Source organism: Acomys minous (assembly GCF_964271855.1).
Source record: "Acomys minous genome assembly, chromosome: 5".
NCBI lineage: Eukaryota > Metazoa > Chordata > Mammalia > Rodentia > Muridae > Acomys > Acomys minous.
In genome coordinates this window covers 61,833,421-61,858,158 of record NC_140494.1, presented here as the reverse complement: position 1 = coordinate 61,858,158, position 24,738 = coordinate 61,833,421, and the positions used below count along the sequence as shown (strand labels likewise).

Here is a 24,738-nt window from a genome sequence, read left to right as displayed (position 1 = left end):
AAGATAATATTGTTTAAGAGATTTATATTTTCACGCAGTGTATTTCCAGGTGTTTTGTTGCCCATTTTGGAGTTACTTTATTAATACAGAATATTTATTTTAGAAAATAAGCCTCATCCTGCCAATTTGCAAGTCGCTCTAGATTCTAAAGTCGAGAATTTCAGTCAAAGGCCTCTCACAAACTCCTTGGCCTTGGCGCACCAGATAAATTACAGATGAAAACAAACAAGTGGCTCCCTATGGAAGGTGTGTCTGAGAGCCCTGTGACTGCGTGCCAGTGGCTCTGTCTGGCACACTTCTGAACTTTGCAAAATTAATTGTGCTAAAGAGAACACCATCAAACGCGTCCGGCACAGAGCGTAAACATCTTCAAACCACGATTCTGTGCTATAAAACACTCTCCTACTAATTTCATTTGGTGCATTACTCTGGAGAAACACGGAGGCCAAGTGAAACTGCGGAAATGGGAACAATGCACGGAGGGAAAAATCTCACCCCATTAAGGGATCCGTTTCTTCTCTGCACAAATAAGCCCACCACGCCTCAGAGACACGACTAGATGGCTCCAGGATGTTCTCAGAATGCCCCCGCGGGCCCCGAGAGGTCCCCTTACCAAGAAGAAACGGGAACTGAGCGGCAGCGCCTCTGCTCTTAGGACAGTTTAGGTAATTCACAACACCGAGAGGAAGAAAAAAAAATCTAAGCAAACAGGCGTGTTTTAGGCAGAATTTGGCGCCCGTGTGCATTTTCGGAGCGACCCTGTTTCCTTCTCCATGCAAGGCTCGCAATGAGCAGTGACAACGGTTTGGAAGCCGCGCAGGTTCCCGCCGGGCAGCCAGGACTTTGCTGGCCTTATCCTCAGGCTTTGCACCGGCAGGGCCGCCGCGCTCTCGCAGCCGCCTGGGTGACCTTGCAAAGGCTGGCTGCGCGACCCGAGTCTCGGCAGAGGCACCTCCCTGGGCGCTCGGCCCGCGCGCGACCGAGCGGCCCCGACTCACGCGCGGCCTCGCGGGCCCGCGCCGCGGCGCGCGGCAGGGCCAGCGGGGAGGGCTACGGGGGCGCGCGGGGCGGGGCCTGGGCGGGGCCTGGGCGCTGCGCCCCCCGCCAAGCTGCTTGCAGGCGCCGCCTCCGGGCGCGCAGTCCGCGCCGGAGCGTCTAGGCTTGTGGCGGCGGCGGCCGTTATCGTCGCCTGGCGCTGCGGTGGCTCGCGGGGGACCTGAGAGGGCAGCGGCGGCCCGTAGTCGGTGGCCGCTGGAGCCGGCCTGCGAGCGGACAGGGGCGCTAGAACGGCGGTTGTTACCGGCTCGTTCCTTCGCCACTGCAGTCCCGGGCTGCAGGGTCCCCGGCTGCCCCGGGGCGGCGGCCGGCTGGGATGGCAAGATAGCGGCGCGGGAGCGGCCGGTGAGTGCGGGGGCGCGGCGCAGCAGCCCCGAGCGCGTGCGGGGGGGGGGGGCGCGTCCCCGGCTCCGGGGCAGCGCTGCTCGGGCTCGCGCTGTCCGTGCCATCCGAGGGTCAACCCTGCAGTCTGCGCCCACGCGGGCTGCACCGCGCGAACTTATGCGGCGCGAAGGGCAGTGAGTTCCAAGGCCAGAGGTTACCTAGGGGGATGGGAAGGACCTTTAACTCTCGGCTTAGAGCTGCGACCTGCCAGATGACTTCTTGCCCCTGGACCTCAGCGCTTCAGAAAAATAGTTCCCCGTCCTTTCTGTTTTTATGGTGGATTTGACTGACCTGTCTGTATTTCTAAGGTGCCTGTTTCCGAGGTCGCTAAACTTATTAAACCCCAAATTAAAGTGTGGGCAAGCCAAGTTAGGCTTCCTGATTGATGGCTTTCCTGATGCGTTGTCTAAACGCACAAAATTGGGATCGTGAATTTAGATACATAAAAAAACTGCACAGCAAGTGTGAACTTACAGGAGAGCTGGAGTAATGTGACTCCGGCCCCTATCTTTAGCTGCCAAAACACAGGAGCCTTTCCTTTACACTTGCATTATATTTGTGTCCATTTTTGTATGTGTGTTTCATGCAGTCAGATATTGATAGGACATGCGCGCTGCTATCGACTGACATTTACAAGAGAATACATTCTTTGCAGTTACTTTGTGTTTCTTTAAGTGTGCTTTTCAGCAAAACTCAATTTAAACTTTGCCATCCAATTAGTCTTCAGTTGCCTATTTGATTCAACAAAGAGTATTCGCTTAGAGTCGAGTTGTTATGACTTATTTAGATCGAGGTTCAAAAGTGGTGCCCACGTTTTCTTTAAAGCAACTCTCCCCTCCCCCCAGTGAAAAATTGTAGCATTTGTTTATTGCGACTGGTGCTCTTCCCCTTCCCTAACACGATTATTTTGACAAAGATCTGAAGCATACTCCACTAGGAGCCCAGGCAGGCTCCTAGTCAAAGCCTGGAGGAGAAAAGCATAGTCTGTGCTTTCAGAAAACAGGAGATTGTGCGCTTTTACAGCCAGGTGGAAACTGCGTCCATTTGGAGGCTTCATTGGAGAATCTTAAGCTCAGTTTAAATATGAGGTATATTTAAATATTTAAAAAGCTGAGGCCCAAGCAGCTATTTGCTCTCCCAGAGTTGAACTGAGGTGTATTTGCTTTGTAATAGGTGAGATCACAAGCTGCTCTGCCCTAATTAGTGGAGACTTGGATTCTCCTCTGGGAAATGAGAATTGGGGACTGTGCTGATTATTTAAAAAACTTTTCTGATTAAAACAAAACAAAACAGAACAAACTTTTGCTTCTGAAGACTCATTCTTGAGAACAGTGTTAGTATAAATGATCACGTGAGGATGTTATCGTACTAATTTGCGGGATGTCTCTTCACATTGGAGAAGACTTAATAGTTACAAGAAGTTCAGAGACAAGCGCACACCTCTCTCCCCCCACACCCCACAGCACCGGTGGGTTCCATGCTTACTGGCTCTTGTGCCTCTCCAAATGTAGCCTAACGGCTTTGTAAAAACATTTTGCTCAGTTTGCCTTCCCTCCTGACTGGGATATATTGTATGGCCCTGTCCCACACCAGCTTCTTCAGTTCCGGACCAGAGTCCTCACTCCTAAGTCTTAACAGTCTCCATTAATCCCCTAAGAAAGCTGTCTCACTCTCCCATTCTCACAGCATCTGAAAACCCCATTAAGGATGGCAGAGTGTGTGTGTGTGTGTGTGTGTGTGTGTGTGTGTGTGTGTGTGTGTGTGTTCCCTCTGATAACTTGCTATGAGATTATTGTAAAGTACTGTAAAGTACTTTTTTTTTTTTTTGAGGCTTTTAAGTGGATGTCAGCTATTCCCAGGGCCCAAAGACAGCAGCAGTAAGCTGTTTCTTCACATTGCAGGAAGTGGATGCCAGCTCTGTCCTATGCACATCCTTTGCTTTTATGCCTCCAAAGTGACCCATAGGGACTTTGCGGCATCTTTGCTGTGAAATGAGAGTTGTAATGGCCAGGACCTAAAGCCATCCCTCTAATGACGGTTTGGGCCTCGTTTCAGCAACAGAAAGTAACAAATGTGCAATGATAAGAGTGCTCTGCCAGGCCCTGTGTGGCGCCTTTAATCCCAGCACTCAGGAGGCCAGGGCAGGTGGATTTCTGTGAGTTCTAGGTTAGCCTAGGCTACGCACTGAGTTCCAAGCCAGAGATAATAAAATGAGACCCTGTCTTTATTTGTTTGTATGTTTTTAATCTTAAGAGTGTAAACTTTAAAAAAAAATATGCAGTGAAGGCTCATACCTTTTATTAAATTGAAGACAGGACAGTTTTGTGTTTCAGAAAATTTGCTTGTCATCAGGACATATGTCTCTGCTCTCTGTGCTTGATCACCTCTGGCTTCTACTTAAATGTGAATAAATTGCCTTCACACCTTTATAGCTTGGGAAATGATTACTGCCAACTCTTAGGGAAAGGATGCTTTTAAAAAATATTTGTCCTTGGCATCTCTTTAGAGTGATTTTTGGAAGCAGAATAAATTGTAAAGGTTAGGTAATACTAATGCTAGCATTTGAGCGTGCTGCGTTATATAGCCTGGTGTAACTATATGTGGAGGTCTTTTCTTCTCCCCCCCTCCCCCTCCCTCTCCCCCTCCTCCCTCCTGCTCCTCCTCTTTCTTCTTCCATAGGGAAAGTTTAATTAAAACCCTATTGACTCTTTCAGTATTTAGGGTATTGTCTTTTTTTTTCTTTGTTATATGGGACCTAACACTGTGGTATCAATATAAAAGTGTTAACACTGTCCATATTTGTTCTTCATAAATAGGTGTTTATCAGTTTTCTGTTAATATTCCAGGCAATTTTTGGGAAACCGAGATCCAGCTTATACAAGGTAAGCAGACTGGGCTGTCAGGGGTTCCATCTGAGTTGTGGAGACGGGTAAACTAGCAAGGGAGCAGCGAAGAAAGATGGTATCAGCTAATGAGAAGGACCAGGGAGCCACTGAGCCTGCATGGCTGGGGTAGAGAGGGCCACGGTGGCTGGCGAGGAGTGCTGCCTGGGCTGGGGCAGGGGGTGGGGGTGGGGTGCGAGCGAGCGAGCCTCTCTAGGGCAGACAGGTTAGCATACTGAATTAGGAGAAGCAGCCCTTGATTCTGCAGAACTGAGAGGGTTCAGGTAGAGGGCACACCCTGAGTGCCAACGCTCCAGGCGACAGAGGGCCACCACCGTGCTGTGCTGATGCTGAGGAGAAGGGAGGCTGCCAGCACATGCAGGGATGGCTGTGCTGCTTACAGAGCCTGAGGTGGCATGGGATGTGGAGCAGAAGCTGAGAGTCGAAAAGTCCCCCCTGGGCTGGTGACTCCAGAAGTTCAGGGGCTTGCTGTTGCCTGTCGCCTTTGCAGCAGAGGCTCTGCCTCTGTCCCTCTTTATTTGTTGAATAAGTGAGCAAGGAAAGAGTCTAAGAAATAATCCCGCCTGATCTTTGCTGCGGCGGCGCCTCCATCCGAGCTCTCCACCTTAAGCTCTGGCCCTTGACCTTACCAGTGTGTGTAACAGTTAACACACTCCCAAATTGTTGCCTTAAGCCAGTTGCACCTCATTCTTCTGCCATGAAATTCAAGTCAGAAACAAACCAAGACAGACACCGCCCTTTTTAGTAAATCATAGTGATTTCTGAGAGAGATTTGGTGTGAATTTTCATGACTGATTCCAGTGGCGTAGCCATTTACACACCAGAAAAAGACCCAGATGCCTTTTTGCGTATGGATGTTAAGGTCTTTGGGCCTGTGGGTGACTAATAAGCTGTGCTGAACTCAGGTACTGGATTCTCACAGGAGGAATGTGTGTGCGCCTGCTCTATTTTTAGGAAATAGCAGGAACTTGTGGTATTTCCTCTTCCCAACTCCTAATCTGTTTGTCATTCTAAATATATGTTCCTTTATATTAATTGAAAGCTTGGGAAATGGGTTTGATGCCAAGCAATTGTTGTAGCTGTGTCGTAAGAGTCTTGCTTTTCTGCTGATTGACTGGTGGGCTCCTGTTTTGTATCAGGAGTTCTGTAACCTTGCAGAATGAAAGTTTTGATTTTTCTTTTTCTTTTTTTAAAATCTCCTATGCAGACTGGCTGATACTTGATGGTATAACTTGGTTCCACATAAGATAATTGTATCTCCAACTCAGTGTGGTACAACCTGTGCAGGCACTAAGTAAAGAGTGGATTTTTAAATGCCTCAGTCTCAAGCACAGCAGCTTCTGCCATTTTCCCATTTTCAATTCAGGGAAATAGCCGAAGCCAGGGAGCAATTGTGGGGAGTTTAGATGCTTAGCAATTCAAGCACGTTCAAGCAGTTGCTTTGCAGTCCTAACACAAGTTGCAGAAGGACCGGAGATCCAGTTGTCACACGTTGTCTTGAGTAGTACGCATGCGCTCTTTTCAGTCACCCGTAGTGCTGCAGAAGGAAGTTGGAGTTGGTGCTCATAAGCCTTGCCACTTAATGTTGGAGGGTGAGAGAAAATGTCTGGTGGATATTTTTTTGTGCTCTTGCATGGTGGTAACATCTTGGCTGTTTTTCACTCTTTTGGTTTTTAAGGCTGAACAAATCAGTATGTGTCTAGGGAGTTGAGCGTAATCTTGTTAAGTGGTACTACCTTGAAGGGCCACTAGGAGGCAATATTATTTCCTGAAGGTTGGTGTGTGTGTGTGTGTGTGTGTGTGTGTGTGTGTGTGTGTGTGTGTGTGTGTGTGTGTTTGGATGCTATGTCCGCTCCCCCAAAGCAGACTTCTGCAAGGAGTCCCTTAATCCAGTGGACAGTTGACATGGTGGTAGCAGCAACATCTGGTGGAAAATAACAAGTGATGACAGAGTAGTGCTTCGCACTTCTAATATTGAAAATGCTAACGGGGCAGTTAAGTTGTAATCCTTCTGTGGACGGAATTGTGTGGGTTGGTTGAGCTCCGGTGGTGGCAGGATGAAGGTGAGACTATTGCCATGAGCTACACGCCGTAGCTGGGGCGGTTTGAGTGCCACTGTAAACATTAGGGCATGGTGACAAGATGCCAGCTGTTTCCACGAAGCTGGCCTGGGGACCCTCCACTGTGCCATTCTTTGTGCCTTTGCATTTATGGCATAAATGTGTATAAGGTAAGAACATTCTAGAAACTTCTCCAAAGAAACAGTTAAAGCCGAGAACATAAATCATCAGACTGGAACTTTACTCCGCCTCCACCCCCATGTTTATTCCTTAAGGTACTAGGATTACCAGGGTTACTGTAGTTTTAAAAAAATGGCTTTGGGGAGAGCCTATGCAGCATCTAGAAAGACATGAAAATATAAGCTTTTAGGAAAATATAAAAGTAAGGGTTTGAACAACCTGGTCACACCGTGGAACTTGAGAGTCAGAGAGTCCTCTTGGATCAGCAGGTCACTTCTGGAGTTTAATATGTAACGTGGATGTCACAATCTGCCTGGGAACAGTCACTGACGACTGGCACCCTAACCTGCTGGTACTGACTGTTACCTCTAGGATTCTGAGTTCTGTCTAGGGCAGCATCGCCCCGAGGGGTACACCACTGTGGGGTCACCATGTGTCCTTGGCACTGCCATAGTGTCTAACCTACAGCAAGCACACCCATATTTGTTGAGTGAATAAATATCTAAAAGAATTTTGAAAGGTGGCACAGTGGTTAAGAGCACCACCTGCTCTTCCAGAGGTCCTGGGTTCAATTCCCAGCAACCACATGGTGGCTCATAACCATCTATAATGTGATCTGATGCACTCTTCTGCAGAAAAAGCACTCATATACCATAAATAAAAACAAAAAGAATTTTGAGACTGTCAGATTGGCACATTAGCTGTGAGAGAGTGTTTATATCATACGAATATATAAATTCTTGAGTTTCTTGTTTAAAAAAAAAGTGTGCTACTATTAAAACCCAAACTCCTAACCCTAGCAGTAGCCAGATTGGCATGTGTAGCTTTGTCCCGTCCCTTATTGACCGTGCTGTCAGCCTGCCAATACCCGGTGCCCTAAACATTTTATCTTTACTGTTTGAAAGCGTATGGATTTTTGAGATGGAGCAGTGCCTTGAATTGTTTGCCTGTTTTCTAGATGTGTCTTATCAGTGAGTTTACTACTTTGAAACCCGTGACCCTGTCAGAATTTGGCTGTTTGAAATCAAATCTAGCAAGCCCCACAGGCTCTGGAAATTGTCACTTTGAGATGCTCCTGGGAGGATGTTCGAATTGTTGTAACTTTCCAGGAGGGCAATTTTGTATTACTCACCAAAAGCCTCAAAAAATGTGCTCTGTCCCTTAGTCAGGCATTTCAACCCCTAGGAATTTAAACCAGGAGGGGGAGAAAAAAAAAAAGAGCATGTGTGTAGAAACCAGCTTACAGCCATGGTTTGGCCTCCACAGCACCAGTGTGTGGGTGCTCCTGCTGGGAGCCTGGCCTTTCCCACAGGTATTACCAACTTGGTGGGAAGTCCTCTTAGTGACATGACTCAGAATCAGGAAGGGGGATCAGGGGAAAAAGTCATCTGTAGATGCCAAGGGCCACACCCCCATACTAAAACCACCCCTATAATTTGTAACTCTGTTTATACTAGTTACACACTGGGAACATGCTCAGTAATAGGAATGAATTGTGATTTTCATATCTAATGGCGGAACAGCAATGAAGGGGAGGGGTAACCTTGTGATAGGACAAATGCTCAGAGACAAGTCCAGCGACAAGGTGGCATGTATAGGGTGATCTAAGTTTTGTTTTTGGAGTGTGCGGGTGCATGTACTCATGTGTGATCGATTTCATAGCACTTTGTAGGAAGATGCCAACATTACAGTCCAGACACTAGGTGAGTTTTGTTTCTGTTGCTATATGTAGCGACTATAACTCTCTTGCTTTTTTAACTCCCCTGAATTCCCAGTTTGTAAAAAGTGTGTGATACAGTGCAGGGTCTGAGAGGAAATTCCATTTCCGTTCCCATCGGTTCTGTGAGCTTGAGTTTTAAGTTCTGTGTCCCTTTCAGTCCCTGTTGAGCGGGTGGCGATGCCAGCCCTCTGTGTTCACCGGTAGAGGAGGGTTGCTACACATAACCCTGGCTGCTAGGGTGATGAGGACTCCGTGTTTTTAATATTAAGAGAATTCCTACCTAGGTAGAATGGTTTTGTTTTATAAATTACATGGGTCATGAAAAAAACCATCTCAGGGCAACCTGACACAGTATTGTTCCTGGTCACTGGGAAATAGTTTGAGGTTTCAAAAGAAAACCATTTATTTATTTGTGTGTGTGTATGCATGTATGGTGCTGCATGCCACAGTGCATATGTGGAGGTCAAAGGCCAACTCTCAGGAAACTGTTTTCTCCTTCCACCGTGACGGTTCCAGGGACTGCACTCAGGTGAACAGGCATGGTGGTACCTGCCCTCACCTGTTGATGAAGGTGTTTTCTGTTACCATTGCTTCTTTTTTTTAATTGAAGACATATTTTTTAACCTTTATTTTATATGCATTGGTGTTTTGTCTGCATGTAGGTCTGTGTGAAGGTGCCAAGCAGACAGTTGTGAACTGCCATGTGGGTGCTGGGATTTGAACCCAGTCCTCTGGAGTCACAGACAGTGCCCTTAACTGCTGAGCCATCTCTCCAGCCCTTGAAGACATTTTTTTCCCCTGTAGTTGTCTTGAGTAGTTCTGTGATACATTCCTCAACGTTAGGTCTGACTCAGTCCGTGGTGGGTGTGTCTGTTTTGCCTGGCGCTGGATAGGCCACAGTGCCCCGGACACAGGTGCCCTTGCCCCTTGAATGACACACAGGAGCCAGGAGGTCAGTGACAGAAGGTGGCAGGCAGCACATCCTGGTCTCCTGTCCTGTACTTTCAAAAGAAAGCATGTGATGTTACTTTCCAGTGAAGACAAACACTGCCATCTGCTTGTTCAACCTGCCTGATGAACAGCGACTCCATTACATCACCTTGTTGACATTTACAGATGACTTGTATTAAACTTACGCGACAGTTTCTTAGGCTACTGCATTAAAAGCTGCTGCTGCATCTTCTGTTAAGGGCACACTTCTGCAACTGTGAAGGACAGCTCATGCTTTTCTTCTTCCTCCTCCTCCTCCTCTTCTTCTTTTTCTTCTCTTTTGTAAAATTGATGAGTCTCCCTCCCCCAATAAATCTAGGATGAGCAGCATTTAGGAATATTCTAAGTGAGAAATCCGAGCATGTGATCTTCCCATGAGAGAAGGGCAGTGGTGCCTGTACCCAGCAGTATGTGAAACTGCTCTAACATCCATGAACTGTGTAGAGACAACGATTTTTCATGCTGGTAGCGGTTGTGGACAGCGTACAGTTTGTGGACCTATGGTATGGGATGTGCACACCAAGTTCTTGGGTGAAAGTGAAGACTTGGTAATCACAAAGGGTTCCTTTGTGACAAGCGCTGACTTCACGTTGTACTTCCTCACAGCTAAAGAAAAGAATCGTGCATGTTGTAGCCCTCATGGGAGGTTTTAGTCATAGGTCGCTGCCACCAGCAAGGTCCCCATCTTATCACACGTCATATTTCCCCTTATGCCGTTTCTCCCCACAGCCCACTTCACTCACTGCCCACTCCTCCGCTGGAGCCAGCAGTTAGCTCGCTTCTGTTGGGGGGTGGGGTCACTTCTCAGAACTCCTTCTAGTGAGATGCACGGACTCCGTGGTGACGAGTAGACAGCAACTGTGTTGTATTGACATGCAGACTCAAACAGATTGTTGGCTAAGGGGAGGATGTAGCAACACTTTCCTGAAGGCCAGGGTCAATGAAATTAGAGAGGCCTCTGTTCTGGAACTTTCCAACCTCCAACAGCCAAAGCCCTGAATGCTGTCAGTGTGTGCCATAGGCTGTACTGTCGGGGTCAGACTCGGATGCGTATAGGGCAGTGGAGGTGGAAGAAGATAGAGGGAACTAGGTCGATTTGCTTTCTACCTGGTGCTTTTGATGGAAGTCGCCGAAGCACTCCTATTTTCAGTGAGGTGGGCTTGTTTGTTTTGTTCTTCACCGAACCCAGATTTCCATGATCTTAACCTACAAGAAGAACAGCCTGGATGCTCTGGGTAGTAATGGCAACTGAGATGATCTGTTTTGGAGGTCGCCGCCATATGTGATTTGGAGGGTGATGCTACCCATGGCGTGTGTGTTAGGGCTTGGTCTCCTGGGGTGGTGGTATTGGCAGGTGGCAGAACCTTTAAGAGGTACGCCTTGTGGGAGGCGCTTAGGTCACTGGCTTGTGGGACAGTAGCCCCCCACTTACTCTTCTGTTTCCTGGTGTGGTGTGAGTTGTCCAGCCCCTCCACGTGCCCCCACCACAGGGTTTTGCTTCTCTTTACGTGTATAGCCAAAAGGTCTCATGGGCACAGGCCTCCAAAACTGTGGCGGTAAACCAACATTCTGCATTGGTTTTCTTTGGTGTTTGTGATGGTGGCAGAGTTAACACAGGGATTCATAGGAAAGAAGAGCTCTATGGGGAACTCCAGAGCAGCACAGATGGTTGGCGGCCTGTGGATTTGGGCTGGCTATTTACAGGGCTTCTGGGTGTTGGTTTTGTTTTTAAATACCAGGAGGAGTAGCCAGCGAACGACTGGCTTTAAGCTCTAGTGTTTCCTTGCCATATTTTCTCTCTTCACATAATGAAGGTCCGTGTTGGACATTCAGGGTTTTGCTTTTTTGTTTTTTTTCAATTTTGTAACATGGCATTTCAGGAAATGGTCCTCGTGTTATTAAAATTTATTCAATATGGACTGAATATGCAGTGGGACGTTCTGTCTTATGAACAAACCATAATTTGAGAATTTACATTACTCACCTTTTAAAATTCATCATTAAAACATTAGTTACTGGGCATAAAGTCCTTACCCCTACTCCGGTACATTTTTCAGCCTTCTGCTGCTATAATGAAATACCCAACACGGGCTACGTACAGAGAAGACGTGTAGTTAGCTCCTGGTTTTGCCGGTGAGGGGCATGGTGGTGCTAGCATTGATTCAGTTCTGATGGGGACTCTGGGCTGTAATCACCGTTGATGGATTGCTCACATTAGCAAACTGGAAATCAGAAAGACCGGGGCCCCACAATCCCTTCTGAGGACCCACAGACTTCACTGCATTATACCTCTCAGAGTTCCATCTTCTGATACCACCAGCCCCAAGACCTCACAGCCAGCCACAGTGGACCCCTGGGGACGTTAGCCATCAAACCACGGCTGCCAGTGACTTTCACATTCTTTCCCAAGTCAGAAGTTAAAGGCTTCTGGCATGGTTTTATCATTTTTATTCCATAATTGAGTAATCAGAAAAAAATATGTGTTTATTTTATTACTTGCCATTTCTTTAACGGGGAGCTGTTTTTATTCTGCATCTGTACATTTTTAGAGGTTGAGCTATGTTTAGAGTATAATAGACACCCCATTAATCGCAGTGCTTAGGGCGGCAGAGGCAGGTAGATGTGTGGATCTCTGTGAGTTCAGTTTGCATATGGGTTCTAGGCTAGCCAGGGCTCTATTGCAAAAAAATAAAAACAATAAAAAAAAAAATAAAAAAATTACCTTTTGAAATTACTCAGGTAAAATACTTTATAAAAATTGAGAAAGCTTGGAGACGAATACTTCTACAGTTTTAGTCTCAACCTTAGGGTAACTGCAATGATACTATGTTACATGCAGTAGATTAATTTCTGTGCATATTTAGATGGCAGACTGGCTATTTTTACATCAGCTACCAGAGAGGAAGGAGCCTCAGTTGAGAGAAAAATGCCTCCATCAGATTCAGCTGTAGCCCAGTGATGGCGGTGCACGCCTCGATTCCTGGTACTCAGGAGGCAGAGGCAGGTGGATCTCTGAGTTCAAGGGCAGCCTGATCTACAAAGCAAATCTAGGACAGCCGGGGCTGTTACTCAGAGAAATCTGTCTTGAAAAACAAAAAAACAAAAAATCTAGCTGTAAGCGTTTTAATTAGTGACCAGTGGGGGAGGGCCCCGCCCATTGTGGGCGGTGCCTGCGCTGGGCTGGGTAGTCTTGAGTTCTATAAGAGAGCAGGCTGAGCAAGCCAGTAAGCAGCATCCCTTCAAGGTCTCTGCTCAGTTCCTGCCTCTAGGATCCTGCCCTGGGTGAGTTCCTGCCCTCACTGCTTTTGATGATGAACTGTTTGTTACATGGAACCGTGAGTGCAATAAATCGTTTCCTCCCCAGGTTGCCTTTGGTCATGCGTTTCATCACAGCAATAGTATAGACGTATATTTAGTATTTGTCCCTCCGAGTATGCTAAGCTGTGGTTGAAATAATACTTACATGGATTTTGTAATATGACTTAAAACTGTAACTTAATTGTCTTCCACAATTACGCATAATGTTCCCTTTATAAAGTCATTTATTCAATTTATTTGACATACTTCCTCCACACCTTTTTGTGCCTTTGGCAGTTTTTGTAATTGCTGGTGGTAGCAGGGTGAGGAGGCTGAGGGGCAGCAGGGTGAGGAGGCTGGGGGACAGCAGGGTGAGGAGGCTGGGGGGCAGCAGGGTGAGGAGGCTGGGGGACAGCAGGGTGAGGAGGCTGGGGGACAGCAGGGCAGGGTGAGGAGGCTGGGGGGCAGCAGGCTGAGGAGGCTGGGGGGCAGCAGGGTGAGGAGGCTGGGGGGCAGCAGGGTGAGGAGGCTGGGAGGCAGCAGGGTGAGGAGGCTGGGGGACAGCAGGGCAGGGTGAGGAGGCTGGGGGGCAGCAGGGTGAGGAGGCTGGGGGGCAGCAGGCTGAGGAGGCTGGGGGCAGCAGGTTGAGGAGGCTGGGGGGCAGCAGGCTGAGGAGGCTGAGGGCAGCAGGGTGAGGAGGCTGAGGGCAGCAGGCTGAGGAGGCTGAGGGCAGCAGGGTGAGGAGGCTGAGGGCAGCAGGGTGAGGAGGCTGGGGGGCAGCAGGCTGAGGAGGCTGGGGGGCAGCAGGGTGAGGAGGCTGAGGGCAGCAGGCTGAGGAGGCTGGGGGGCAGCAGGGTGAGGAGGCTGAGGGCAGCAGGCTGAGGAGGCTGGGGGGCAGCAGGCTGAGGAGGCTGAGGGCAGCAGGGTGAGGAGGCTGAGGGCAGCAGGCTGAGGAGGCTGGGGGCAGCAGGGTGAGGAGGCTGAGGGGCAGCAGGGTGAGGAGGCTGGGGGACAGCAGGACTGAGGAAGACAGCTACCTCTTACTCTGCAAAACTTACCTGCCTTTTGGGAGCACCGGGCAGCAAACAAGGAAAACAGGAGCCGGGCACGGTGGGTGGTGCAGGGTGAGGAGGGTGGCAGGACTTCACTAGAGGACACTTGGTCCTTCCCTGGGTGATGGGAGAGGAGTTGCTGAGGAAGTAAGTCTTAGCTCAATACCTGAATGATGCCTAGGACCTATGGGCATATACAAGTTCCCGACGGCCTGGTGAAAATGAGGACCAGAAGGGGGTGGCTGAAAGGAGAGTGGGGTGTCTGGATGGGGACTGGGGCCTCTCAGGCTCAAGGGAGAGAAAGGAAAGTGTGTGTATAAGAATTGGCCCCAGTTTTAAGTCCACAGTGACAGGTCTGATGGATAGTTTTGGATGATGACTGTGCCTGCTGTGTGGGGAGCATGGATGGGGCGAGAGGACCGCTTCACTGACAGCAGTGTGGGGCAGAGGCTGGCCGGGAGGGGCGGGCAGGGTTTGGCGGCAGAAATTATGATGCTGGAGCTGCCAGACAATGCGGGGGAGGTGATGAGTCAAGAACTGTTAGGGAGCTTCTGCTTGCTTTGTTTGGGGGGGGTTGCGAGAGGATTCCTTGTTGAGTTGTACTCATTAAGGTGGCGAGCCTCCTGTGTTGGCCTCCCTGGTGCTGAGATCACAGGCGTGAACCACCATGCCTGGCCTATGGTTTTTTTGCAAGCCACTTTTTGCAAAGTGTCCGTACCATTTTTGATAGGGGGGAGATTGAGGAAGAACAAGTTGGGGGCTGCGAATCAAGAGTCTGTTTTGTGTGTGAGCTGAGAAGGGCTGGGACTCGTAAGGAACAAATTGTACTTGCGGCTGTAGGCAGGATTGGTGGGGGCTATGTAGAACACCTGGGAAAAGTGAGAATCAATTTAAAAATGAGTGTAGGTTTTGCCTAAATTAACTCAAGTTCTTAAGAAACGCGTAAGAGCGCAGCAGGAGGTGGAACCTTCCATGGGCCTCAGAGTCATAGGCATTCTGCTATTCGGTGCACATCTCTGCAATCCTGTCTGGAAGAACAGTTTCTAGAAGTATCTGCATCCCATACCACCCCCACCCCCCACCCCTGAGACAGGGTTCCTTTGTGTAACAGCCCTGGCTGTCCTGGACTCACTCTGTAGACCAGGCTGGCCTCAAACTCACAGAGATCCGCCTGCCTCTGCCTCCCGAGTGCTGGGATTAAAGGCGTGCACCACCACGCCCGGCTTAGAGGTAGTTTTTGTCTGTTTGTTTTTTTGAGACAGGGACTATCTACCTAGTCCTGGATATCCTAGAACTCACTATGCAGACCAGACTGGCCTCCTCAAACTCAGAGATTCTCCTGCCTCTCTGCCTCATTCCTGATGGGACAAAAGGCATGCACCACCATGCCTGCCATTGACTGAGCAAGTATGGAATGTTCAGTAGTGCTCATCAGGTTTATCAGATTGGTCTGTCACTGTCACCACCGCCACCACTACCACCATCATCATCAACTAAAATTGCGTCATAACATGACTCTGACCTTGGAGTCACAGTCAGAAACCTAGGTTCCATTTCTTTTTTTTTTCTTTTCTTTTTTTTTTCTTTACAAGCCACAAGACTGAGCAAGTCACTTAACCCCTTTGTTTCCTCGCTGGAGGAAGGCAGAGCCCTGCACGGGGAAGAAGGGTGGAACAAACACGGGGGGTGGGGGTGGGGGGGGTGGGGGGGGTGGGGGGGTGGGGGGGCACGGAGTGAAGCTGGCAGGAAACGCAAAGATCTTGTGCCATCTTAAGACTGAGACTTCCTCAAGCCAAGGAGAGCCATGGAAGATTTGGCATAATAAAGCTGAGTGTGTGCAGATGGGGAATTTGGCTGGGTCATCGCAGTGAGTGAGGGCTGAGAGGGACGCTGCCTGGCTGGCTCTGCACGTTTGCCTCATTTCTCCAGTACCACGGTGGCTGCAAAGGAGGGAGTAATCATGATGCCCTTAAAGATGCCCTCTGTGCTCATTTCCCCACGTCCTTTCTATACAGCTTCCTGAGACTAGCGTATCCAGAAAGCATACGGCATGTGTGTGGAGATTCTTGACATTTTCTTACCCACAATCCTTGGGATAGATGCCTACCATACGTAGGGACTAGCTTGTCCCTGTGTCCAGGTGGAGTGAGAACACTTAAGAGTAAACTTGTTGTTTTTGTCGCACTAACAATTTGTAATAACCGGAGTAATAATTTTGTATGTATTTTATCTCTTGCTATTTTTTTTTCTTTTGTCTTTTCAAGACAAAAGGGTTTCTCTCTGTGTAGTCCTGGCTGTCCTGGACTCACTTTGTAGACCAGGCTGGCCTCGAACTCACAGAGATCGCCTGCCTCTGCCTCCCGAGTGCTGGGATTACAGGTCTGTGCCACCACGCCCTGCTTATGTGTTTTTTTAAAAGACTAAAAGTAACTTTTAGTTTTAATGCCCCTAAAGGACAGGATTTCAAGCACTACTTATACTGTTACTTTGGCAGCCATATTACAATGTGTGCCTTTTTTTTTTTCACTGTTTGCTTTCCACATATTGCTGCTAAGTTCTCTTTTTCTTCCCAACCTATATCTGTGATTTACCTGTGTTAACATTTGTTCTGTTGGATTCATTTATTGGCTGGTTTGTTAGCATTTTCATCACCATATACAGTGGATTTTCTGTTTTGTACATTTTTTTTCTTTCCGCACACTTAATGCCAGGGATTCCTTTATCCAGCACATTAATGAAAATGTCACACACACACACACACACACACACACACACACACACACTGTCACGGTTGTCTCTATCACTTTTGTTCTGGTTGGCATTGTTAAATAGCACCCTGAGTAAGCTGGTCGCCTGGTAAAAGCCTTCACGCACTGTGTATTCAGTGTGAACGTCTGGTTCTTTAGGACATCAGAGAAAACTCTTTCAACCTGAAACAGTTGTCCTTTTCTGCTTCTTGCTCTCCTTGTCCAACAGCGTGTCAAGTCAGGTCGCAGCTGGCCCCCGAGACCATTCTCTCTCCAGATCTCTTCCTCAACACCCCAGGTTCAGTACTTTCTCCAGGATCCACATTGGGCCTTTGAGTGCCATGCTGGTGTTTAATCTTGATCCTCAGCTTGATGGAATTTAAAATAGCCTAGGAAGCAAACCTCTAGGTGTGTGTAAGAGGGGGTTCCAATAGAGGCTTAAGTGATGGGGACGACACCCTGCCCCAGGTGGGTAGCACCAGGCCTTGGGCTCCATTCTAGTCAAGTTGGAAGGAAGGGAAAGGTCCATAGAACTAAAGCTGTAGTTTTATGCTAATTAGCGACAAGGTGGGTGTGGCCAGCAGCCGTCCCTACCTTGCTGGCCTGATGGTCCTCAAGCGGGAGCCAGGATGTACAAACCTTCCCTTCCTTAGATTAGTTCTTGTCAGCCGTTTGTCATAAACGCGTCCTGCAGTGCGCTTCTTGACAAAATGACCCGCTTTGAAGTATTTCTATCAAATGCCAGTTATTTCCAAAACTTTAGGGTTTTCTTTGGTTGGTTGGTTTAGTTTTTGTTTGTTTTTGTTTTTCTGTTTCACTTTTATGTTGAAGGTAGGGAGAGCATCCTCTCCCTCCTCCTCTCTTCCTCACTTTTGAAAAGCTTTTTTTGTCATTGTTTTTTTGTTTTTGTTTTTGTAGTCTAAACTGATGCCTAGGATTTTGAGTTCTGAGAATGAACGGGGGAAAGGCAGAGTTCTTTTGGCATCAAAGCTTTCAGATTATGACGTTAAAATATACTAAAATATTAAGTCACATTTAGGTCAGTATCTGTGCATTGAAATACAAATATTAGAACAATTTACATTTTTAAGACAGGTTTGTTTTGTTTTGTGGTCTTTGTTTTGGGATTTGTTTTGTTTTGTTGTGTGTGTGTGTTTGTTTATTTGTTTCATTTTAAGGCTTTTAGCTGTCTCCCTAAGAAGTGGAAATGTGTTTTGTTTGGCTCAAATAGCGTTGCAGTATTGTCTCCCCAAATTAGTTATGAGCATTCTGAAATAAGGGGCTTTCATATTGTGTTTTGTTTTGTTGTTTTTCCTTTTTAAAACACAGAAAAACCTTTCTTCTCATTAGGAAGGGTCCTACCCAGGCTAGATCCCCAGAGCCTGGAGGTGAAGGTCCCTACATTGTAGACATCAGCCCTGTCCCCCGACCCCGACTCCTTCTTTCTTAGTCTGCATAAGTCAAGACAAAACAGCAGCTCAGACTTGAAAAGCCGGAAACTCCATAGCTGCGGGATGCCCCGTCCATCTCTGGTTTAAAACAGAGGCTGCAGCTCTTAGCGGCTGGACACCTATCACCGCACTGTCCGTGGCTAGTCACAGCTACTTTGTCTGGCTGGCATTTGGGGTGCGTTTGAGTTTGCGCCCGCACAGTTAAGAGCTCAAGTAATCAAAAGTCTGCTTAGTGTTGGAAGGGGACCACGAAGATGGCAGTTCCTTTCCATTCGGTTGCCTCGGCTCAGACTATCGGATCAGGATATGATTATCAAGTGCTCCCAGAAACAGGTGATGTTTTCCTGGCACAGCACTAACTGCACAGGGTGGGGGGAGAAGGCAGTCTCCAGCTGCTGCTGCTGCTGCTTGAGGCAACAGGCAAGGTGTCCTGAGAGCACAACACAGTATTGGGATGGTGCTTGTTGGTTTGGTTTGATGACATGGAAAGTGAGAAAAGTCCTGTCACGTGAGAGCTAAAAGCGAAGATTCCAGCTGGGGCCCTGTCTGTGCTACCACCACTGTAGTGCCAGAACAGGTGTCGGAGCCCAGGACTCCTGAGTTCTCTGGGTCTGCTGTAGTGAATGTCACAGTTAAGCGCAGTGGTTCCGAGCTGAGCTTTGTAGACGGTACTGAGTTCATGTTTCCTAGTTCTGCCTCCGGGATGTGTGACCTGTGTGTTTTAGCACCTTACCATAAAAAGAGGGAGGGCAGAGACGCTGACTCCAGAGAGCAGGCTTGAGCATTCAACCCAATACCATGTTTAAGGAACTTAGAAAAATGCCTGCCACGCACTAATGCGTACAGTGCATGCTGTCTGAAAAATAAGAGTTGCTTATTGCCTGGCAGAGTTAGCCAGAAGCAGTATTTGAAATGTATAAAATAACTTCATAATTAGCATTTTTTTTCCTCTTGGTATTTCTGTGGGCCTTTATGAGTGGATTTAACCTGTACATTTAAAGCCACAGTTCCCATTTCCTTCCTTCTCCTCCTCCTTTTTTTTTTTTTTTTTTTAAAGACAGGGTTTCTCTGTGTAATAGCCCTGGTTGTCCTGGGCCTTTGTAGACTAGGCTGCCTGCCTTTGCCTCTGCCTCCCCGAGCGCTGCGATTACAGGTGTGCACCACTACACCTGACTAGCCATTTCATCCCCAAATCTGCGTTGACCTCCCTCTTCCGGATGTAGAGGGAGGGAGGGGGAGCAGTCAAGAGACTTAGCGCAGTACGTCCTCACAAGACTTTTGAGTAAGCTCGGTCTGGTTGGCACATGTAACTCTGGCGACTATAGTGGGAGTGAGGTGCTTTAAATGCGGAAGGCAGTGAATGCTCTGTTTAAAGAGCGTAAAAAGCACTGGGAAAGAAAGCGGGAAGACAGGAGGGTACTGTCTCCCATATTTTGTGATAAGCACAGAAAATGAAAAATTAAAGTACGGGTGGCTCCTTGTTTGAGATAGGAGGGTCAAGCCTGAGACCCACGAAGCACCAGTGCCGCTGGAAAGGAGAGCGCGGGAGGAGAGCGTGGGGCACCAGATTGTGGCTTTGGCTGTAGCATCAGTGCTGTTGGGTGGGACAGCCTCCTGCTGATTGCCCTAGCTCAAAAGGATGGGGGAGAGAATGGGAGGGAGGTGTGGCAGCTTTGTGCAGCCCGGAGTCTTCCAAGGATGCTGGGTTGCTGAGGTCCTTGCCAGAGACAGGGGAGTAAAGGATGAGAAAACTAAGGGGTGTGTGGCAGTCAGATGGGAGGTCAGGTGAGAGTGCAAAAGGAGTCGGAGTGACTGACTGTCTTGAGTATTCATGAACTGGCCCGGGGCCTGGGAACACTGCTAGAGGGGAAGTGAGTTTCCGTGTGTTTCCTCTTGGATTTTTGAGGACTGTGAGGTATCCAAGTGCGTACAGCACCCACGTCTTTTCACAGCGCGCTCCCGAGAACCTACTGGAGTGGATTTGTGTAGATAAGCGCACGCTTGTCTGGTGAATGGTTAGTCTGAGGCTGGGCATGGGCCAATTCTGTGAAACAGATCAGTGTATAAGTAGTGGTTGAAGCCACAAGCGTGTATGCTATCCTCGGAGGGGATAGAGGGTGAGGAGAGCCAGCGATCACCAAGCTGAGGAGGAGCGCTGCCTCCCTAGTGTCGGGAGCCAGCAGGACAGGGACACATCAGTTAACATGTGCATTCGGAGAGTGTGGTAACTGATGGGGCTGAGTCTTTGTTTCTAGCCATATATAACAAGAATAATTTTATGTGGGTTAAAGCTTGAATTGCCCTAAGTCTTAAACGTTCTTGATATAAACAGATATAGTTTGCATCCTGTCTGAAGAGAAATGATTACTACCCAACTACTGAGTGACAGATAAAAGCCAGAAAGAAAAAAATAAATAAAACTAAACATCGCAAATTACCGAAGAACATATGAAGAGGTGTTTTTACTGTACAATCAAGGAAATGGCACCTTTATAACCCATGTGTTAAATGAGATTTTCAAAGAGATAAATAGTCCTTGGTATGGGTAGGAGACCACAGAAACAGTTACCGGTTCACTATCTGTAATCCAAAACTCAAGAATCTGCCGTCTTCAAACTTGGGAACTTGAAATGTCACCATGATGCCACAATGGGGGGCATTCGGCATCTGGCCGTCCACAGTGAAAACATAGCGTCACCAAAAACATTATATAAAATTCTCTTTGGAGTACCCAGTGCATGGTCAGTGTGAAATGTAAAGGGAATCCAGGCTTAGGTTGGGCTCTCTTCCCAGAGGCAACTGATTACACATAAGCAAGTACCCAGATGCAACAGAAAGAACAGTCCAGACTCTGAGATGCTTGAGGTTCTAGCAGATTGGAGGACGGGGGGTGCGGAGGGGGAAGAGGAGGAGGAAGAGGAGGAGGAAGATTTGACTTGTTCTGAGGAATGGGACTGCTCCTGGTTGTTTTGAATGTAAGCTTTTGTCACGCTTTCTTACATAGGAATGATTGCTTGTAGGAATATTCTTTGGGTTATTTATTTGCTTTTTATTTTTGTTTTTGTTCTTTTGGTTTTTCGAGACAGGGTCTCTCTGTGTGTAGCCTTGGCTGTCCTGGACTCACTTTGTAGACCAGGCTGGCCTCGAACTCAGGTGATCGACTGCCTCTGCCTCCCGAGTGCTGGGATCTCAGGCGTGTGCTGCCACACCTGGCTTTTTTTTTTTTTTTAACTTTTATGTCTGTGTTAATGCATGCAGGTCCACGTGCATGTGGAGGCAGAGGTCAACCTCTGGTTCTATTTCTCAGGGATGGTCCACTGTCTCTCACTGGGATCTGAGGCTCACAGGTGAGGCTGGGCGGGCCAGCCTGGCAGGGAGCCCCAGGAGTCTTGATGTAGCCACCTCTCCACACTGAGAGCAGAAGAATGCCTCACCATTCCCAGGTTTTTTCCCTTCCTTCCTTCCTTCCTTCCTTCCTTCCTTGCTTTCTTTCTTTTTTAATACTTGTTTGTGAGGAATTGAATTCGGGTCCTTATACTTGCATGCCACACAGGTTACTAACTGAGCTATCACCCCAGCCAGGTGCCTTAATAGAAATGCCTCACTCCTGTAGTACATGAGAGCCCATTTTTTGGTAGTGATACATCAGTGTTTCTTGAGTCACTTCTTACAGGCTGGCTGAGCAGAGTGATGAGTGAGCGGACGTCACTCTGGGGAGGGGTGGAGCTTCCAGCCCTGAAAGATGGGAAGGGTTGGAGACACTGCACAGAACAGCCTGGAAGGGCGGTGGTTTGGGGGGAGGCACTGAGACCAACTGGATGTGTCAGCGCCCAGAGGGCCTTGCTCAGCATAAGAAAGCAGCTGTATGTTGAGGCCCTGGGAAGCCTTTAAAGGGTTTTTAGAGCACATTCTTGTTTTGATGTTCTGGAGTGGATAATGGACAGGCTTTTGAATTAACAAAAAGGCCTCAACAGAATGAAAATTAGCCAACTTGGCATGAAAGATCTTGAAAAACAAAAATCTTGAAGACACGTGCTAAAAGCTGTTCCTGGGAAATTGGAATAAATGAAGACAAAAAATAAACAAAGATATTCTATTTAAATCATAGACCAACATGTTCTTTGGAGGAGTAAATATCCTACAATATTCACTCACAATGATGGGTGTTTTTATAATATAGCAGAATGCCAATTAAAGTCTGATGTAGTGGAGTCCCAAAGCATGCTCATGCCAGACAGAGTATTTTATTAACGCTTCCACAGTGCCCTCGTGAAAAGAGTTACATAAGAATTTGAAATTGTTAGGTAAAAACCAACTTAATAGGTATTTATGAATTAGAACTTCAAAATTGATCGGAGAAGTCCAGATGTGTTGCCTCAAAAGGAAAAATAATGTCCCTGTTCAGTTCTCTCGAAGCCACAGTTACTGAGGTGATACGTGAACCTATTAGGCATGACACAGTCTCTCAAACTTTGGAAACAGAGGGCGCGCCACCCTCTTTTCCATTGGTTCGTAGATCTTTGGGGATGATCCTTGTGGCTTTATCCCATCAGTCACCAAAGATATACTGTCACTGAAGGACGTCTAACACGACCAAAGGGGGACACTGAATGGCACTGGGCCAAGGTTCTCAGAAGTGTTGGGCAGGTACTGCTCTTCCATTAAGTCAGCAAGCCCCGCGATAGCCCGTTAGTGAGTTGGATAGTCAGTCTGCTTTGGTAGCTGGGTGCCTCAGTGCGTGTGCAGGAACCCTGTAACCTCCAGTCCCACATGGGCAGCACTTGGGATACCATATGGCCTAATGACAAGAGCTGTCATTATGCCTGTGGGCCGGACATTGTGCCACTTTGACAGACTGTGCAAACAGTCACTGCCCTTTTGGTAGGGATCGTGTGTGTGTGTGTGTGTGTGTGTGTGTGTGTGTGTGTGTGTGTGTGTGATGCATGGAGTACAGTTTTGAGTCATGCTTTCCTAAGCGCCCCCTTCTCCCTACTTTTCTATTTTCCCTCTCTTACTTTCCCTGCCTTGTTTATGTAAACTTCGTACTTCAGAATCCTCCAAAGAACGAGTAATGAAAGATGTACCTTTTACAGTCTTGATAATGTAATGCCATTTTAACTTCTCAGTGGATAGTTCAGTGTTTTAATCAAGTCTGAAAATATTTATTTATTTAGTGCTTTGTGGTTTTAGTTTTTTTGTTTTGTTTTGTTTGTTTGTTTTTGAGATAGAGTTTCTCTGTGTAGCCTTGGCTGTCCTGGCTGGCCTTGAACTCACAGCAATCTGCCTGCCTTTGCCTCCCTGACTGCTGGGCTTACAGGAGTGTGCTACAATTACTTATATTTTGAAAAGTGTTCCTTTTAATTTTCAGTGTTAAGAATTTTGGTGTGCATTGCCCACTAAAGAATATTAGTGAAGCAATTGTAAGCGTCTCCTGCACAGTGTCACCTGCTGCAGAGATGGTACTGTCAGGTCTCTGCGGTAGAGGGTGGGGGGCATGAGTGCAGACTTACGTGGTGAGTTTCCCAGATCCCAATGAGTTCATTTGAAAACCTTGCTTGAAAGGGAAGTTGACTGTGTTGTTAGCACACTGCCCAGATGGCTTGACTCAGGTGTTCTAAGGAAGGATTGAGGCAAAGCGCCGTCTTCTTTAGTGCTCTACCCATTTTAAGTTGAGTGACCTTGCTATGCCACCCCGCTTTCTGTCTGCTGGGTCCTCCCATCCTAATGCCCTGGAGTCCACAGTAGGAGCTTTACTCCTGCTGGATGTGACAGTCCGCTGCCCACACTGTGCACTGCCCGCCCCTGCTGGCGGCCACAGAGCACTGCAGCTGTGCTTGCAAAGTCTGCTGGGGCCATAAACAGCCCTTGCCTCTGGGCTACGTTGGTGGAAGCTGAAGCCAGAGGGATTAAGTGATTTGCCCTCAGTCACACTGCTAATTAGTAATGGAGCCAAGATTAGAGTCCCTGTCTGGCAGCACCTGGTCCCCAGCCCTTCCTTGGCCACCTCCTCCCGGCCCCTCTCATCCCTCCTTCCTGGCATTGCAATGGAGCCCGAGTTGCCCTTCTAGAATAACCATAAGCTGCTAGCGAGGCATTCTTTCAGCATGTTTAGCCAGTTGGTGGGTAGGTTTGTGATTATCTGAGCCATTCCCGCACAGCTGTAGCCTCAGCAGCGGGTGCTGTGGGCATTCCATGAATACATGTTCATGCTAATACGTGTGCTCGGTGACATGGAGCTGAGGAGGAACTTGTTCACTCATCTAGAAAATAACCGGACACTGTAGAAGTGTGTGCTTGTACCTCGAGTTTGTTTGCGTTATAACTCTGTAAGGTAGCTGAGATTCATTTTTGTGTTTTTCACAGTGTTCAGCAGTAGCCAGGAAGAGAGCGATCCTTTTCCTCTTAGTGACGAGTGTGTTCTCTCTTGGGCTTCGGTAATGGAGATGCTCCATCTATTGTCTCTTTATCAAGTCTGTTGCTGCTTCCTTATTATTCAGTGTTCTGCTTTTCCTTTCCTTGTAAAGGGCGGGAGATCACTCAGTGGTTAAGAGGCCTGCTGCTCCTGCCGAGGGTCTGAGTTCCCATCCAGACCCCCACTCTCATGCACCTGTGACTCCTGGGGTCTGACACACTCTTCTGGCATCCTCAGGCAACCACATGCATATAAACACACACACACACACACACACACACACACACACACGCCTCCCCAGTACACTTACCTTTTAGAGCTATTTTTGTTTCCAGTTATTCCGTCCCTGGCACGCCCTTCTTGTTCTTAGGGCTGTCCCCTTTGCCTACAGGAAACTTCGTGAAGTTTTTGACAGTCCTCTTTTATGAACTTTCTAAATTAAAAAGAAAAAACAACAAAAATCTTTGCAAATAAAAAAACTACCAC

At 47.8% G+C, this 24,738-nt stretch overlaps 2 protein-coding genes across 5 annotated transcripts in view; one reads left to right on the top strand and one right to left on the bottom strand.

Moving 5' to 3' along the window:
• Nucleotides 1-1,505, bottom strand: part of LOC311598370 (uncharacterized protein) — a gene marked incomplete at its 5' end in the record, with an annotated part of 76,334 nt that extends 74,829 nt beyond the window's left edge. The window contains one exon of the mRNA XM_084783435.1: nt 614-1,505. Within this exon, the coding sequence (XP_084639561.1) occupies nt 614-1,505 (892 nt within the window). The remainder of the gene's footprint in view (nt 1-613) is intronic.
• The window catches only part of LIFR (LIF receptor subunit alpha), a 67,815-nt gene continuing 44,338 nt past the window's right edge, over nt 1,262-24,738 (top strand). For 2 of the 4 annotated variants that reach the window (XM_084783073.1, XM_084783076.1), the window contains exons 1-2: nt 1,262-1,401; nt 4,287-4,322. The gene's annotated coding sequence lies outside the window, so the exon portion shown is untranslated. Of the gene's footprint in view, nt 1,402-4,286; nt 4,323-12,537; nt 12,576-24,738 lie in introns of those variants that run through there. The other 2 variants (XM_084783074.1, XM_084783075.1) reach the window with 2 other exon arrangements.